The 19,119-nt window shown below is 38.3% G+C and overlaps 2 protein-coding genes across 3 annotated transcripts; one reads left to right on the forward strand and one right to left on the reverse strand.

Moving 5' to 3' along the window:
- Positions 1-1,328: 1,328 nt before the first annotated feature.
- ddx20 (DEAD (Asp-Glu-Ala-Asp) box polypeptide 20) lies at positions 1,329-11,985 on the reverse strand. Its single transcript, XM_079897596.1, has 11 exons — positions 11,755-11,985; positions 11,452-11,546; positions 11,072-11,240; positions 8,344-8,467; positions 8,108-8,250; positions 7,869-8,007; positions 7,464-7,522; positions 3,711-3,793; positions 3,509-3,614; positions 3,044-3,145; positions 1,329-2,509 (listed from the first exon to the last, which is right to left on the reverse strand). The coding sequence occupies exons 1-11, from the start codon at positions 11,945-11,947 to the stop codon at positions 1,434-1,436; spliced, it is 2,289 nt and encodes a 762-aa protein (XP_079753722.1). The 5' UTR covers positions 11,948-11,985; the 3' UTR covers positions 1,329-1,433.
- Positions 11,986-13,987: 2,002 nt separating this feature from the next.
- inka2 (inka box actin regulator 2) lies at positions 13,988-18,494 on the forward strand. Of its 2 annotated transcripts, none has more exons than XM_079896826.1 (2): positions 13,988-14,334; positions 17,217-18,494. In XM_079896826.1, exons 1-2 carry the CDS (start codon positions 14,263-14,265, stop codon positions 18,147-18,149), a joined length of 1,005 nt encoding a protein of 334 aa, XP_079752952.1. In that variant the 5' UTR covers positions 13,988-14,262; the 3' UTR covers positions 18,150-18,494. The 2 variants fall into 2 exon arrangements, with proteins under 2 accessions (XP_079752952.1, XP_079752953.1); XM_079896827.1 differs by lacking the exon at positions 13,988-14,334 and adding an exon at positions 16,150-16,322.
- Positions 18,495-19,119: the final 625 nt, after the last annotated feature.

Below are 19,119 nucleotides of genomic sequence, written 5' to 3' on the forward strand. Positions count from 1 at the left end.
TTCGGTGGCGTAATCCAATGACGGCCCGCCTGTTGAACAGTTAAGCGAAATCAGCGACAAGGTCGGACGTGCTGAGAGAGCTTGTAGTCCCTCACGGGAAGAAAGCGAGAATGACTTCGTAGGGGTTGACCTGAGTATTATAGGTGGGGGCGGAGCCTGATCTCAGGTCGACCTGTCTGTCAAAGACAGACGTGGTGGCATAGGAGCTTCCGTAGTTGGTCACGCCCAAAGCGATTCCCATAGTGAAACACCGAGCGAAGTTAGAAAAAGAACATTGAACATTCGACATTGAAACCCTCCATGTTTTGATAGCATTTTAATAGTTGGCAAACATATTTTTGCACTGAACTGTTATATTTGCGCCCTTTTCTAATTTCTGGATTAAATTATTTTACATTTCCAGTACTGGAACGCATTTTTATCACTCACCATAATCAATTTCAATCCAGAGCAGCTATATATGACTAAATGAATCTTTTTTTACAACAAAAATTGAACACTGAACTTGAAACTGGACTATGACGCTATTTTCTTCTAGACACAAACTTTGTTGCATTATTTTCCTGGTATCAGTGTAAAGCTGCTTTGAAACAATCTGTAAAAAGCGCTATAAATAAAATGACGATCAACTTTTTCAGTGTTCGCTTTACTAAAAGGCCTTCGACATCGTGCACATCAAAAACAGGCAAAGCAACAAATTAATATAAGTCAACATATAGTTGACTATGACAACATATAGGCTACTAGCTTTTTACAGAAAATATTCAGATGTAAACCCCTTTGTAATCATTAACATTTTCAAACTGTAATTTAATTACACATTTTATTCTCAGTAACTGTAGTGGATTAGTTACATTTATTTTGTTATTAAACTACGTAACTCTTTTACAAGTAACTACTCCCCAACACTGCTCACACATTTCCTTACCAAACAGACATAAAAGGTTGAGTTATATATATATAACATGTAATTTATCATTGAAATGTTTGACTACTGAAATTGACCGATCAGAATAAATTATTACAGAGGCACATACTGAGGCTATAATGCTAAACACAAGGTCTAGCCCTTTAATCTTGTATATTCACTTATTATCAGAATAGCTTACTCTGGGGGTTTTTGATTTGATTTGGAGAGCACTTGTTTATAGCTGCTAATCAGTCCCAACATCATGTAGGATATTCAGATTAGTGGGCGTGGCTTCTCTTGATTGCAGCTAAAAACACTTCAAAGTTTTATATTTCCATGTGCAAAATCTACATTGCTCTCATGTTAGTTTCAAATATTTCAATACAACTGCAGTTAGTTAAAATATTAACAATGATTTGATCACACATCTTAAGAATTCATTTTATTAGAGAACTACATGAATATGTTCACAATGCAAATGGTAACAGTACAAAGGCCATATACCTGATAATACCAACAACTTTTAGTGCTTCATCATTTCATTCATGTATACAGAATTCATATAAAATGCAGTCATCCAGTTATAGGGTGAATGATGATAATATGAATTGTAATATTCAGCCCAGGCTCTGTATGAACTCCAGTAGTCCTGTCCGGCCACTTCCTCTTCCAGTTCATCAGTCTCGTCCTTTCTCCACTTCCGTCCTGCAGAGGCAGCCTTTCTGCTGGATTTGGAGGTTGGTCTGCGTTTCTGGGGAGGGGGATTCTGGGATTGAGGTTTACAAGGCCTTTGCTTGTTTCTGCTGGACTGTTGTGACACTTTGGCTGAAGGTAAAGAGGACTCATTTGATTCCGGACGATTGTGTACATGTGAGACTCTTTTGTCTGGAAGAGCAAGTGTGTGAGGTGAAGAGCTGTTGGGGACAGAAAAGCTTGATTCACTTTCGACCTCCATCTCTGACTCTGAAGAGGAATCATCAGATGACACGGAAGCAGTCTTTTGATCAGAAACCTCCTGGGGTGGAGGAAGATCTTGATAGGAATGTGATTTTTTTACAATGTCTGATTTATAAGCCTCATCATCATCATGGCTGTTATGCAGTCCATTAACTGCATCTCGACTCCTGTTGAAATCGTCATACTGGTGAATGACTTCGACAGATCTTCCCAGACCTTCTGTTATGAAGGTCTCATAATCTGCCACAGCCTCGTTGAAGGTCATAAACTTCCGTGCCTGCAACTTAAAGGAGGACAGTGGAGGAATTTTGGGAAGGGTGTCATTCTGCTGTCTCTGAGTAGGAGTCGAGTCATGTTGTATGTTTGTAGCAGATGGTAATGGTTTTTTCTTCTTAGCTTTGGGAGAGTGATTTTTAGCCTTGGTTTCAGTTCCACAGCAGGATTTATCACCTGTGGCCCGTTCTGAGATGACCGCAGAGATGTGAGTCTCTCTGGAGGGTTTAGATGTTGTCTGTTCAGATTTAGCTTGTTTCTTTTTCTCTGGTTTGGGAATGTCAGAAATTTTATGAGTGGGTTTTGAAGGAGGTTCAATGATAACATCCCAGTCACAAGTCTCTTCCATGATCCCTGGAGGGATTGGATCTGTGAAAGAAATAAAATTTACGAACTCGTTTCACAGCCTTCACTTTAAGTTAAAGGAATATTCCAGGTTCCATACAGGTTATCAACAGCATTTGTGGTATAATGCTGATTGCCACAAAACATTTGAATTTTTCTTAGAAAAATATACAGCAATTTTTAGGCGATTTAAAAGCAGGAAAGCTTATAATTTCATAAGAGCCCTTTTTTATTTTTTTTATGGTGTTGTGTTAAGTTATTTTTTCACACCACAATCACGTTAAAATGCATATTGATTTTGTCTTCAAGATATATTGTAGTGAGCATTTTAATATAATATTTATTTATCAGTGAGTTTATGGATCGGTTCCATTCACTTCCATTGTAAATACCTCACTGTAACCCAGACTTTTGCTTTTAAAAGGAGGGAATAGTGAAAATTAATTTGTGATAAATCAACATTATACCACAAATACTGTTGTTTGAGCTCAACTTGCACTAAACCTGGAATATTCCTTAAATGATAGATGACTTTACAAAGTTTGACTTCCTCTGTACCTGGTAAATGAGTGAGATTCAGAGAGCATTTCTGAGCAATGGCCATCATCTTGTTCTCCTCCTCACCATGGCAACAGTAAGTCACAGCAACCCCTAGAGTGCCTGAAACACAAGAGACTGAGGTCACGGTCAAAGGAAAGACAGTGCGGATCGTGTCCATTTCTAGAATGCTGATGAGAATGAAGAGCGAGTTCATCCACAACATCATCATGTTCAGGTTTCAATTATGAATTCTGATTCTGGAGAGCTGCGGTCATTAAAAAGCTCTTGATGCGTTTGTGTTTAGCAGCTAATTAAGCAACTGATTGCTGTAGTTGCCCTTTCAGACTCTGACCCCTGCCAGACTGTCTCAGAACAGATCTCTGATTAAGCACTCTCATGTAAATGCCCAAGACACACATTAATTAAAACCACAGATGTGGCTTCACATATATAGGTGCTTAATTGTTTTATAATTGGACACACCAAATCGTCCAGCGCGGCCAATACGGTGCATGTAGGTCTCCCAGTCCTGAGGAACATCCAGATTAATCACCAAGTTCACCTTCTCAGCATCAATACCACGTGACGTCTGTGGAAGAGAGATTTATAAGAGAGGAAATGTTACTTTGGTATTAAACATGGGATGTTTTCCAGTGTAGGTGTTATAATAGGTTGAAATCCTCACCAGATCGGTGGATATTAAAACTCGACACTGATACTGCTTCAGCTTCCACATCGCCTCTAACCTCTGGTCTTGACTTAAACCACCTACATGCAAAACAAACACAAAGGGTTTAAACATAATAACCATTAATAATGGCTTTCATACATTTACATGCCCACATTCTGAGTTCTTTCTAAAATCATTCTGATTCAAATCCAAGTGAGTGTGTGAAGAAACCTGTCGTTATAAAATTAGAAATACTCTGAAAAGCAACACTGAAAAGTATTTTTTTTTCTCAATTTCTGTGGGCTGTTTATTTTATGCTAAGAGTATGTCCAATTAGAGTATTGAAATCAATTGTGTATCTGAATTAGGGGCCATTCAACAAAAAACGTTTTTGCGTTTCACCTTGCTGCTTTTTCCATTACTTATTAGAGCTGAACGATTTTGGATAAATTGAGAATGACTTTTTTTGTTTGTTTCAAATAGATTCCCCTACGATTCTGAACAGACACCTAAACAATATAACATATAAATTTACTAGAGGCTCTGACAAAATATTAATTTCTGCAGTCTATTTAAAGGGTTAGTTTACCCAAAAATGAAAATTCTGTCAGTAATTACTCACCCTCATGTTGTTCCAACCGCGTAAGACCTTCGTTCATCTTCGGAACATAAATTAAGATATTTTTGATGAAATCTGAGTGCTGGATCACTTCTCCATAGGCTGCAAGGTGACCGAAACTTGCTGGCCCAGAAAAGTTATTAAAGAGATCGTTAATATAGTCCAAGTGACTTATTCCACTATTCACTTCCTTCTCTCTGGGCCTCTCGTTGGTTCACGTAGTGTTTTTGCGCTGCGCGTCTGTGTTACACGTCACCACGTAGGCTCACAATTGGCCGAAGCTGGTCATGTGTGTGATGCGTGATGACGTGCAACACAGACGCGCAGCGCAAAAACACTACGAGGCCCAGAGAGAAGGAAATGAATAGTGGAATAAAGTCGTTATTTTTGTTTGTTTTTGCGCACAAAAAGTATTCTCGTCGCTTGATATACTTAAGATTGAGCCACTGTAGTCACTTGGACTATATTAACGATCTCTTTAATAACTTTTCTGGGCCAGCAAGTTTCGGTCACCTAGAAGCCTATGGAGAAGTGATCCAGCTCTCATATTTCATCAAAAATATCTTAATTTGTGTTCCGAAGATGAACGAAGGTCTTACGCGGTTGGAACAACATGAGGGTGAGTAATTACTGACAGAATTTTCATTTTTGGGTGAACTAACCCTTTAATATGAATGAATTATTTTTGGGGGGGAAAAAACGGTTTGAATGAATGATTCAATGACTCGCTCAAATACTTCACTACGGTGTTTTTGAACGAAACTCTTGAATGAATGATTCAATGACAAATTCATTTTTAACAATCACTTGTCGCCACCTAGTAGCATAACAACGTAATCAATACAATCATTACTCTATTTTGATCGCTCCCATAGACATCAGTGTTTATATCTGAAATATAAACTTATCTCAGTTTGTCTGTGATTATTTGAATATTTTTAACAGAAATAACGATGATGTGGTTGAAAAGTAGTGGTGCAACGGATCATCATTGATCCGTGATCCGTTCGGATCAATATCTTCGGTTCGGCACACACGTGATCCGCGGATTAATTTATGAAAAAAAAAAAAAGTTGTGCGCATGTTCAGTCCACACACTGACACACAGCGTGGTCATGGCGAGCGGAGGAATGGAGGAGCTTGAACGCGCCGCGTCATTTAAATCCCCTGTTGGGAGCATTTTGGCTTCCCTGGAACACAGGTCTATTTCGCTTCAAACGCTCGCTTTATCATTATACGCGCGCGGCGCGTCCTATTCGCTTTGGACGCACGAAAGGATTCAAACTGTTCAAGCATCGAACTAGACGCGAATTTGACGCTCTATTCGCGTATGGTGTGAACGCAGCAAAATGAACAGGCTGCGATGTATGCTGGAAAATGTGTATGTGTGTGTGTGTGTGTGTCAGAGAGAGAGAGAGAGAGAGGCACGGGCGCGATCGAACAATCACATACACACACACACACATGCTGTTTAAAAGCAAAAATTATCTCATCTTTTGGACATTCATCATATTGCGTTGGTTTTCATTTCTTGTCCTCAAACAGAGTAATTCTACATTGATTAAAAAAGAAAATCAAATGTGTTTTTAATGGTAGTATCATTTTATAGGCTACAGAAATAAATTATTTAAAGTTCAGATGAGAATAACGTTAAAGTTAATTAAAATGTTAAGGAAACAAATATATTGATCTGAAATATAGCAAATTAATTTTAAATTCATTCAGGTAGCCTACAATTACCAAACATATCTCAAGGTCTTTTGAATAAAGGGTGACAGTCTTTCATTATCAACTGTTGTTGTGGACTATATAATGGAGAAGTATTTGTTCTCCATTTGAGTGAGATGTTTTTATGTGGCTAATTGAGCAAAGTGCTTCCATATATTTTATTATTAGTAGTATTAGTTCAAGAATAAAATAAAAATATCGGATTGATATCGGTATCGGCAAATAGCCAAAGCTGCGGCATCGGTATCGTATCGGAAGTGAAAAAGTGGTATCGGAACATCCGTGGAAACACATCAAGCATGGCCACGCATTTGAAGCGACATCACCCCGGTGTTTCGCTGACAGGAGTGAAAACGAAGGCTGCTCAACGTTGCACAATCAGACCGGGCTAAAACCATCACAAACGCTATCAGTGTGTTTATAGTCATGCTTCATGGAATGAACCCGTCGCGCACCCACTGTTGATTTTATATATTTTAATTTCATATTTTAAAAATGTTAATAAACAAAAAGACAAAACTTGTGTTTATTTGTCTTGTCTTTTTTTTTTTTTTTTTTTGCTGATCCGAAAAATGATCCGATCCGTGACTCTGATCCGAGAAACGATCCGAACCGTGAGTTTTTTGATCCGTTGCACCCCTATTGAAAAGACTGTGAAGCAGTTTCATATCTATACTGTACATGACAACTGCTCTCTCTGGCTCAGCGGCAGCGCCAACACAGATCAGAATGTTCCACTATGATTTTGTCAAAGGTTTAATAGACACAGGCGAATCGTTGTCATTTAGGAATAAGATCACGTGTGTGTTTGAATCGAGATCGCAATTTTTTGTGTAGCTCTATTACTTGTATATGTGACCGGTCCTGCTTGACCCGCTCCAAGTGGGATTTGAACTGGGGTCTCCAGCGTGGGAGGCGGGCACCCTAACAAGGACGCTAAAGACCACAGCCACTAGCGTGTTGCTAGCGCGCCTCTTGAGGTAATGGGAGCAAGGCTTACATGCACAGCTCTAACTGGCCTACGTCCGTTACACTCTCCTCCCTAAACCTCATTCCCATCAGCGTCACGGCACCAAATGTAACAGGTCCTACTCGACCCGCTTCTAACAGGATTCGAACTGGGGTCTCCAGTGTGGGAGGCAGGCACGCTAACAAGGACGCTTGTACTTGTTCTAAAAAAATTATATTCAACTTTTATGGACTTCAATTACAAAACCGAATCAAGATCAGTTACAACCATACATTTAATACTAGTTAGTTGACTTGAGATCAAACCTACATAGGATTCATAAAAGTAAAGCTTTGTGAAGCAGTGTATCAAACATCCTCATGACTACAAATCATTCATTAAACAGTTAGGAAGCTTCCGTAAAAGCATGTTCAATAGACAATTTTTGAAAGAGACCCAAGGTGAAACTCACCTGAGATGCAAACCGCAGGCAAACCTTTGGAGGACAGGATATCAGCCAGGTGCTGAGCTCTGCAGAACAACAGCTCAACTCAGTCTTTCATTACTTTCAATAAAGATCACAACACTTTTGGAAATGGAAGTCTGTGATCAATAATGACCAGCACATCTGTTAAGGCACAGAAATTTTGCTGGTGAAATTCAGTCATTTAAATAGAAATTTTTGGAAGTTTTGCACAAATTCAGAAAAGGTCCCTTGTGCAGATTTCGCTCATATTCAAGTTGGTCACTGAATTCGTTGTGCTGCCCAACAGAAATCTGCTTGGTTTTAATGTTATAATGTGACTGTACCTTTACTCATCACAGGCATCAGAATGTTTTCAGAGTAATTGGAAAGGTGTGGAGAAACAGCTCTTGCCTGGTATGGAGGTTTGAAAACACCAGCGCTTGGTTAAACGGGATTTTGCTGAAAAGTTCGAGAAGACTTTGAACCTTCTCCTCAAAGATTTTATGAGGCAATGAATGAGATGGAACAATCTTATAGTACTGTTTTAGTCCTGGAGGAGAGAGTACAACACAAGAACGATGCTGTTATCAATCCACAATTAAAAGGATATTTAAACAAAAGAAACGAATCAGAAAGCACTGCAGACTGACCAAGGAGTCCAGGGTCTGTTGGGTTCAGTCGCACAAACGTCGGCTCTCTCATGTATCTTGACAGGTGTTGTGCCAAAGATTCTGGGTAGGTGGCAGAAAGGGCCAACATTTGTTTATTTGCTGGTAGAGAGGAGAATATCCAGCTAACACAGAAAACACAAAGATCAGTTAACTCCAACCAGTTGAATTACAACACAGAACAGTCTCTGAATCAAATGCACCTATTCAACTCTTACTTGATCTGCTCCTGAAAGCTGCTGCTGATTTCGTCCTCCAGCAGTTTATCAGCCTCATCCAAAACAAACAAGCGAATGGAGGATGTAATGAGGGCTTCCATCTCAATTAGCTGCTTAATACGACCTACAAATACAACACCACTTCATCAATACTGCCTAAAAACATCTAAACCAAACACTCTCTATTAGAGAAAGCTTTACTTACAAGGTTAAATAGTATTCCAGACAACTACCCAAGATGAGAAATCTCACACTCTGTTTAACAATTATTCATTAACAGGCATCTTTTAATACCAATAGTAGGGGTGTGACGGTTAGTATATAACCGTGAGACCGACGGTTATAGTTGAACACCGTCATTAGATCTCTATAACTGCCAAAACCATGTTATTAAAATATTTTTTACAAACATTTTTTGTCATAATGTTTAAACACTAATTAAAAATTGTTAACAGTCTGTGTCATTAATGGTCTACGTCGTTTCCAACTGTATTTGATTCTTTGCCAAGTACCAACGCAAGTTTTGTTTTGTAAATTGTCAGACATGATTTTTACCACTTCATTAGGTTTTTCTTTGTAGAAAGCCTTTCTTTAAAGCAAATTTCGTTTTGTACAAATTGTATCTTAATTTTAATAAATGTTTCATCAACCAATTGAATGTATTTAATAAATAACAAGCAAATGACAATATAACAACCGTGACATGGAGGCGCCGGTGCGCCGCGTTCACTTGCATTGCATTGTGAACTAGAGCGCATCTCATCGTAAATGAATGAAACTCAGCGTAGGCCTATGCCTCATACATTAGCATTAAATATCTTTGCTGCATCCTTTCTAGAACAGACAAGGGCTTTCTTGCGGCTCGCATCAGCAGAGCATTGCATCGTCCATAGACCGCAAAACAATCAGCGGATGGCGGGCGGGTGCGGCTTTGAAATTTGGTCAAAAAACGTTGGTGCGGATGATGAGTTTTTTGATTCGGTTGCGGATGAAATAATCCCCCATCTGTGTATCTCTATTGATAACAACATTGAACACTACACAAATATTATTTTTTTAATTTAGGCGATCAAATAATCAGTGTCTGCTCGTTTATTCAAACTAAGTTGTCCTATAACAGACGAACGTCGCAACGCCCCGCCCCCGACGACGGTTATGTTACGAACCGTCACATTTGACTCACGTCATAACCGTCATCACCAATTCTGAAACCGGCACACCCCTAAGCAATAGCGAGTATTTTATTAGCATTTTTAAGTTGAAGAGTATTTATGTTCAAGTACTTTTTTATGCTTAAAGTAGCAATGAAATGGAAGTAGTTATAGATATTTTCTTCCATATTGTGATGTACATCCGAGTGAAAGAGAAGGAAGGGAAAAAAAGTAGAGCAGCACTTGGTTCAATCCATCGGTTGTCGAGGATGGAGGCAGATGTGAATGCGTGCTTGCAGTAGATTGTAAGAAAGGGGCGGGGTTTAAGCGGACTAAATGATTGGAGAATTCCAGCATACATCACCAGATAGAAGTCAGTCACTTTCACCGGAAGATTGAGTACTGACATTTTGATTGAAAATTGAGGTTAAAAAAAAGGGTAAAAAAAAAGAAACATGCATGCATGAATTGTTCATATTAAGATATTTATGCCATTGCTGCATTTTCATTTCATGCCAACTTTTCTGTTTATAAACCTTATTAGAGCAGCGCCATGACAAGACTAGAGCAAAGCTGAGACCTACAGTGTGTTCCATGGCATCCACTCTTAAAAGCTGTATAAAGCTCCTAGATCACTTATAATTTTCCACATCTTATATTGTCAGGAGTTTTTGTCTACTGAAATGTTTTGGAAATATATCTTTGCAGTGTTTCATCAGACATGAACAAAGACATTTAAATATGCAATATTAGCTAATCTAAACAAAGTTAGTTATTGTATTCCATTTTAATTAAGGGCTGGAATAGCCTACACTACATTACTTTTAAAATCTGAACAGATTTTAAAACACTAGGCATCATATGCTTGCCGACTTTGTAAATGGTTCAAGAGAAAAACTGGGCATCATACACTAAACGACTGAAAAATCACACACTCCCAGACTTTCAAATCGTTCTGAACACAACAAACACACACAGAAACTCACACACTATGAGACGCATGACAGGTGAAACAAACATGGATGTGCAGGAGATGACAGCAGTAGTTGTTGTAGAGACTCTGTGCTGAGTCTCAAAAAATAAAATGGATGCGGTCCTGGGTGGGCAGATGCGGTCAATATATGGATGATGGGAGTTAGAGGTGAGTTATGCTGTCAGTTGTTTTATCTGTGCTGAGAAGTCAAATATTGAGGCTAATTTTGTTACGTGTGCACTGTTAATTTACTTTTGTATTGTTATTGTATTTGTATTGTATTTTATTGCAACACTAGTAGATAAAAGACATCTTTGGGTTCAGTAGCGAAGTGACATACTCTGCGATATGCGTTCTAAAATCGGCTCAAAATATCAAACACGTTTTGATATCTACTGACTGGAATGGAATCATAGTCTGAAGCTAAAATATCGGAGTCTGTGCCCATCACACATTAAGCGAATTTCTGTGAAACCTGTCTACTCTGATTGACTGGCAGACTTTTGGCAACTATTGTAAATCGGGACAAAAATCTGAGCAAAAGTAGTTTAGTGTATTCCAGCCTTAACATATCTGTCAAGATTTTTTTTTGACTAGCTCAAACCTGGTGAACCAATGGCAATGTGGCATTTCTTCAGGTGCAGTTTATCTTGACTGACAGGTCGGCCGCCAATGAACACATGGCACTGCAAGCCCTCCATAGCGCTGCCTATTGCCATGACAACAGCATGAATCTGCACTGCAATCTCCCGAGTGGGGGCTAGAACCAGCACCTGATGGGACAAGAGAAGGGTGCATTATCACGAAACAGGCACACACTTGTATTTTGGGTGCTTATATTTAACTTAAGATGTTAAAAGTCTTTACTATCTATATATTATGCCTATATATGTTTTTATATCAAAACAATTATTATAGGACAGAACATTAATTAGTAATATAATACATTTTGTAAAATATCAGAAAATGTGCTCAGATTAATACCTGTGTGGTTGTGTTTTCCAGTATAAGAGAGTCCAAAGCGATGGTGGTGAACACACAGGTTTTTCCTGTGCCAGATTTGGCTTGAACAATAAGGTCTGAATAGAAGAAAACATCAATAAGCATAATTTCCTTCAAATGGTGCATGAAATGACAGGCATATAATTTTATTGATAAACTACACTCAATCATATACTACATATTACACCAAAGAGCAGACAGTTTTTGGTATATTATTATTAATGACAATAAAAAGTAGGTTTAGGCTTGTTTTGGTATTGTTTCGAGTTTTATCAGGCCTCGTACCGAGTCCACATCTTCCCAGCGGGATAGCCTTCAGCTGGATGGGGGACGGTCTTTGAAAGCCAGAGGCAGATAAACCCTCAAGCACAGGTTTTGAGAGGAGTAAAGAGCTGAACTCGACACCGCCGTTATTTAGAACATCATCTGTCCGAGTTCTGGATTGCAGCTCATGCGCTGCTTTCTTGGATGCCGCCATATTTATATTGCGACTCCGTCTTGTTCTTCGGCGCTGAATAAATGAGTTGAGCAGAGAATAACTGCGCCTCCTTGCGCACATAAACAGAACCGCAGCTTAAAATACCACCGACATGCTGCAGAGGGCGACAAACACACTTGCTTGACATAAGCAAATCAAATAAAATCCTGTATGGAGACAGAATTTAATCGAAATGTACAGTGTATATTTTTTTTATTTAACTGAAATTACATTTAAAGCAAACTTTGAAAAAAAAAATCACATCGAATAAATGTTTGTTTGACTTTATTTTTGTCTGACTTCAGATTCGCTGGACAGAAATTCATCTTTAACACTGGCATAAAAAACAGATAGGCCTACATCAGACAACACTGTACAACCACATAATAAATCACATGTGGCACACATTTATCAAAACAAATGAATACAATATATATCTGCGTAAATACACGGGCACATGCTTATGCATATTCATACACCTATCTACCTCAATTGAAAATTTGAGATAAAACAGTCACTGCCAATTAACAAATTATCTTTTATAAATGTTCTTTTTTAGCAAAGGGTATGCAGCCTGCGCCCTGAAGGAAAGGGCCTCAAAGCATGAGTGGAGGGGATGGGTCTGGTCTGAATATACTGATGCCTTTTTCATTATAAAATGTGAAGACAACTTTTGCAATGTACTCTGTTTTTGGCCGGTTATCTTATTTGCTTTGTTAATTGCTTGTATTAATTTATTCTACTGTCTCATTGTTAAATTGTCATACAACGAAACGATATTATAAGATAGATCCTCCTATCAATGCTAAGATTTCTTAACTTCCTGTAGACCTAAACACTGTCTTGTTTTCTTACGTATGGCCCACATTTTCCAGGAATGAGAGTTTGTCATCAATAATTATACCTAAATATTTAAAATATGAAACTTGCTCTACCTTTACACTTTTTATAACTTGTTCATATGTGAGGCCAGATGTAGCCATACCTTTCCTATTTTGATTCCCACAGAATAATTCCTTTGTCTTCTCAATGTTCAATTGTAGATGCCTGTTGTGAAACCATTGTAAGACTTTTAATATAGGCCTACTCAAAATAGGTTGAACAATTTATGTCTGTTTGGCAAGAAATTAATTTTGATTAAAGTGAGATCATCCCTGTTACATTGAAGTTCGTTGGTATAAACAGAAAAAAGCAAAGGGGATAATACACATCCCTGTATTATCCCGTCCTTCGGATGAGACGTAAAACCGAGGTCCTGACTCTCATTCAAAATCCCATGGCATTTCTCGTAAAGAGTAGCCTAGGGGTGTAACCCCGGTGTCCTGGCCACATTCCACCCATTGGCCCTTACCAATCATGGCCTCCTAATAATCCCCTTACATTGAATTGGCTCTATCACTCTCTCTCCTCTCTCCACCTATAGCTGGTGTGTGGTGAGCGCACAGGCGCCATTGTACTGTGCATTGCCGTGGCATCATCCAAGTGGATGCTGCACACTGGTGGTGGTTGAGGAGCGCTTTGGGTGTAGTACATGAAAGCGCTATATAAATGCCTCATTCTATTCTATTCTATTCTGTAACCCTGAATTTAAGACTATACAATCAGATAGTCCCCTGCCACAAGTCGTCTTCAAGTCCAGTATGATTTTAAAAATCTGTTTGAAACCTGTGCCATTCTCAAAATTAGATAGATAGATAGATAGATAGATAGATAGATAGATAGATAGATAGATAGATAGATAGATAGATAGATAGATAGATAGATAGATAGATAGATAGATACTACATGCTACAAATATAAATATATGATAGAACTGAAATAAAAACAAGTTTACAAATTGGATAAGGCTCAACCCCCCTCTAACATCCAATCTATCAGTTTATCTTAAGAGCTGAGTTAAAGCTGCACTATTGTTGCTCTATTGTTATGCATGAGCCCTCAATTCATCTTGAACTGACCGCTGGTGTGAAAGCATGACCTGTTTTGTTGACGGACAACCGTTAGTTAATCCTATTCAGGAACTTTCCCTTTCAAATCCCCACACATTCTTCAGTGCCTTGACTGTTGTACCGGCTGCTCCTTCGCCTGTAATGTCATCTGAATATGTAATCAGAACAGAAGTGTGTCAGAGACGTTAGAGAGGAGGAATATTATATTTAGTGCTGTTCATATCGCACTACTGACCAAAACCAACGCGGGGAAAAACAAAGATAATTTTAACGGTCTCTCAGCGGGTAGCGATGAATTAGATGTTGTTTTAATGAATCAACCTGCGTTTTGTTTTTACATTATTTTAATTTTGTAACTCAGCAGTTATGGGTGAAGAGAGAGCGGAACTCGGCGACATGGACAGTAACAGTAACCTTCGGCGTCTAAAACATGAACTGGTGAGATTTTCCTGATCTTTTTCTAACGTTACCTCTTTCTTCATCTACTTTTACAGCACGTGTGTTTTTAATACACAAATCTTCTCAGATATGGGCGGATAATATTTGTTACGTTTTAATTTTTTTATTACACACAATTTTATGCGCGTTTCTCAGACGCAGTTCTTGCGTTGTGCGTTGATGTTTATCCTGTTGGCCGGCCGTGCTTGTGCTTGAGAGAAACACAAAAAGTGCAACCAACCACCTGATTGGAAGCGGTTATTTGAAAATGAGGCCGCTGATTGGCTGGTACTCGCCCTACTGTAATGATTTAAAATGTGAGTGCTGATTTATTTTGTGCTGCTGCATTGCTGCTTCAGATTTAAACCTCCACCATTGCGGGAAAAAAAAAGTGCTTACCCAGTAGTATTATAACACTACAGATCAATTTCATGAGATGTTGAAATAGTTTAAATGCACTGTGTGCATCCATATGCAAAGCTGCAATAAGGCTCACCTATAGGAAAGAAAAATCAACAATAGTTATGTGATTAGTCCCAGTTAGTCTTGCACAGTAGGCCTACACATAGCAAGGTTTTTAATAAAATAAAGATAGAATAAAAATACAATAGTAAGTGTTAATGGGTCAAGTGTTGAAACATTAGCATTAATTGAAAGTGGCTAAAGACTCAGCAGGTTGAGTTAGGCATATGAGGTGTAAGCTATTTTTTGTGACTCTGCTTAGCTAACTAATCAGCCAATTGTGTCGATGTTATAATACTACATTATATTACTGTTGTTATTAATATTACCAGTATTTTTTTTCGTTATTTTATCTTCATTTACAAGTAAAAACGTCACAATTACTGAGCAATGTAGCAAACCGTCCCTTTGCGCCACTTGGTAGTGCCACATGTGACGGGGTGGGTTGTACACTCTGCAGTTATGCATTTGTTCCCTATTAAGAGGTGAAGTGACAACTTATTTCAGTCTCCAAATGTACGTTATCCAGACGCATAGTAAAAAAGTCACTTTCTCAGCTACCAAGCCATGCCGCCACACACACTGAGATCTGCTCTGACACGTCACTGTGGCTTGTAACGTCTAATATCTAATGTCTAACGCCTATATACTATAGGACTTTAATCAGACGCCTGGCAAGCGTATACATGTAAATTCTCCTCTCAGTTAGCTTAGATATCCACTTATTTGTCAGCTCTCACACATGTGTGACATGCCTTCTCTTCTCAAATTTTATTTGATTTATTTTCATTATTTATTTATTCATTTATTTGTTTATGTTAATTTAAATAACCTTTATGTGTACGATAGCGACTGAAAATAAAGAGAAAAATGAATTAGAGAAAATAGGTGCTTTCTAGATGAAGAAACAGGGCTACAAGGATGTTACTCACAACCATCTGATTAATGCTGCTGTCTGTCTGGGCACATCCCAAAGGAAACTGACACAGCACAGGAGAGGCCAGTGACATCACACAATGAGAAAAGGACCTACGGCTAAATCTGGTGAAACACAGAACATGCCATAACTAGCAAATCACATAAAAGTGATTATGACAATAAATAACCTCTGTAAACTTTAAAAACTGGATTTATCAGATAAAGTGACATTTATAATGACATTAATGTCTCTACTGCCCACATAACCAGCTGTATATATAGGCTAAATAACATCCTATTTGAATATCTAAATTAAATTTAAAGGAATGTTTCAGGTCAAATACAAGTTAAGCTCTATGTTTCCTCACCTGCATTTATGACCAACTCAGTAAAATACATGCCTCAGCTGTTCATGACTCACAGTCTAGTCATTTCACCCACATGCCTGTTAGCTCCTACATCTCCCATCATGCCTTGGGATGCAATGTTGCTGTAGAATAGCATCAGTAGTGCTGCTGTGCTCAGACTGACTGGTGATCGATCACACTTGTAAGGCAGAGAAGGAACAGAAAACAGAGAGTGAGACGAGAGAAGGAAAGGCTGCGAAGGTAAGATTACGGGTTTTATTTGGTGATAGAAGAAAAAGGGTGTTTTAGGGCATTTAATGGAATTAGTTTGAATGTATTTAATAATTGAAATAAACAACTAAACAAAGACTGCAATGCATACAGTATGGCCATTTTATATTAACGACCTTTAAAGATATATATTATTCCTTTATGTCAAGATCACTTTAACATTATATTCACATTTATCCCCCAAAAAAGAAACACAATAAAAATGTAATAGAAAAATGTATCCAAACATTTCTATCCTTAATTTTCATTGGGGATTTTTGCATGCATCTCTTGTACGTTTTGTATTATTAATATATATATATATATATATATATATATATATATATATATATATATATATATATATATATATATATATATATATATTACTATTATTATCAATGTTGAAAACAGTTGTGCTGCTTAAAATTTTTGTGGAAACTGATACTTTTTTTTGATGAATAGAAAGCTCAAAGGAACAGCATTTATTTTAAGTAGATTTTTATAATAACAATGTAAAAGTCTTTAATGTCACTTCTGATCAATTTCATTCATCCTTGCTGGAAAAAAAAACTGACTGCAAACTTTAGAAAGGTAGTGTATCAAAGCATCTTTACAGAAAAGAATCCCTCAGAGCTCCCGGTAAGCAATTCAATTGCTTTTGTGGCAAGGGGAAAAAAACATCGGCATTCTCTTCAGCAGATGCTGAGCCAGGTATCAGTGATGGCACACTGGGCAGAAATTGCAGACAGTTTGATGAAATATAGATTTTTTAATAATTACTGTGAAGTCATTGTTATTCATGAGTCACAACAGATTTAATTTATTGTTGCTTCATTATGTCGTAGTAATTGCTCTCTTGATTTCTTCCCTTTCCCATTATAGGATTCTTTGTGGCAGCAGTCAGATGAGGGTCTCCACGCTCAGATGAATTCTGTGATTGGTGCTCTCCAGGAGCTCAAACTCTTGCAGGTCCAAACTGCGCTGGAGGAGCTGGAGTTATCTAGCAAAACCAGCCAGTCCTCTCCATACACCAACTCGATGCTCGATCATATAAATCACAGCTCAAGAAAAACCCACCTGGACCGAACACGGAATCCAGAAGAAATTCTACCACAAGAATGTTTCAAGACTGAGCTTACCATGGAAACATCTTTGTTCCTCACTAGCTCTCCAGCAGAGACCCGCCATATTCCAAGGTTATACGAACCCAGGAAGGTTCACAGAGGAAGTCTAAGCACTTCTTCCTCTTTTTCCTCTCAGGAAGACACAACCGACAGCCATTTCTCCGCTTACGATTTTGACGACTCCAGCGATTGGACAGCCTCACTGATGAACCACAGCAGAAACAGACAGCCATTGGTGTTGGGAGACAACGTTTTCGCTGATTTGGTCGGGAATTGGCTGGATCTGCCGGATGTTGGAGGCCAGACTGTAGGTGAGGAGCAGAATGACTCGAGTCTCAAAGACACAGTTTTGGAGTCATCATCTAGCAGTCACTCTCAAGATCTCTCCAGGAAAATCTCACTAACCACTAGCATGTTTAAACGGGTCCTACGGCGCGTTCGACCACGGCACCACCATGAAAGCAAAGGGATGGACGTCCGTAAACAACCAAAGATCACATACAGAAAGCCAAAATCAGATGTCAGCAAGCCATTCTGGGGGAGAACAAGAGGACTGAAGAAGAAAACCACGCCCACTCAGGAAGAGGGTGTGGCCTATCAGGGCTCAGAGGGTTTGATAGACAGGGGATGGGCGGAGTTTGAAGAGAAGCATCCACCTGTGTATGATTACAGCTCAGCTATGTGGGTTTAAATGACTCATATATGGAAGAGATTCTATATGGAAGAGAATTACACACAATTGGAATTACACACACAATTGCACACAGTCACAAAAAAGAAAAAGAAAAACTAAGTAGTCTAAACAAAGCAAAAAAAAAAAAAAAAAAAAAACTAAACAATAAACCCAAATAGCAACATCTGAATTCAAAATGCATTCATTTGGTCACTTATTTATTCATTGTATAACTAAATGTAAAGCAAACTAAGTTGAGTGATAAACCCCATTGCTACAGATTTGCTTTCTGCTCACTGATCCCACTATATTTAGAATATATATATTATATAATACCTCTATGATATATGTGTTTCCATGATGTTTCCATGACACACCCCTTCCACCGCCACAACTCGGCATCTCATGTATCATCTAGAAATCAGTGTTTCTCACTTGTAAATATGTCTCTCCTCAGTTATTCATGTGCTGAGAACTCATAATTATGATATTTCTGACTCAACTTGAAGGGCTCACGAGTTTCTGAGCAATTAAAAAAAAAAAGGTGTTGAGGTAAGATAGTCCTTCTCCCTCAAGAAAGAGAAGTACTCAACAATTAATTCCAAAGATATGTTAGGTAAACAGTTCTGGGATGTGTGTGTGTGTGTGTGTGTGTGTGTTGGAGACGTGAGTATGGCAGAGCAAAGAAAAGAGAAAAATATTAAGTCATAAGCTGCTGTTTCTATTAGTAGGTCCCTTGAGAGGTTCTTGTTTCTGCTGATGTTCGTTTCCTTGTGTTTAGGTTTAGGAGGATGACTAACTGTCAATCACTCTATGAAAAAGTCCTTATTGGTGCATTTTTTCACAACTGTCTTGCATAAAAAAGCTTTGCAAGCATAAAGCTGTTTTGTGTGGGACAGAAAAACTATGCAATGATGCTAAATTGCTATGCAAAATGAAAAAAATGCAAATACCTGTCTGTTTTATCTTCACCTTCATGTTCTCTTCT

Source organism: Squalius cephalus (genome assembly GCF_949319135.1).
Source record: "Squalius cephalus genome assembly, chromosome: 16".
Classification (NCBI taxonomy): domain Eukaryota; kingdom Metazoa; phylum Chordata; class Actinopteri; order Cypriniformes; family Leuciscidae; genus Squalius; species Squalius cephalus.

What these genes read in the sequence shown, in the direction of transcription:
- inka2 (XM_079896826.1), top strand. Translation starts at nt 14,263, where the DNA reads ATGGGTGAAGAGAGAGCGGAACTCGGCGACATGGACAGTAACAGTAAC. An exon ending in GGCGTCTAAAACATGAACTG is followed by an intron (nt 14,335 to 17,216) that starts GTGAGATTTTCC and finishes TTCCCATTATAG; the next exon opens with GATTCTTTGTGGCAGCAGTC.
- ddx20 (XM_079897596.1), bottom strand. Translation starts at nt 11,947, where the DNA reads ATGGCGGCATCCAAGAAAGCAGCGCATGAGCTGCAATCCAGAACTCGG. An exon ending in AGCTTTCAGGAGCAGATCAA is followed by an intron (nt 8,251 to 8,343) that starts GTAAGAGTTGAA and finishes TTTCTGTGTTAG; the next exon opens with CTGGATATTCTCCTCTCTAC. An exon ending in GCCTGCGGTTTGCATCTCAG is followed by an intron (nt 3,794 to 7,463) that starts GTGAGTTTCACC and finishes TTTTGCATGTAG; the next exon opens with GTGGTTTAAGTCAAGACCAG.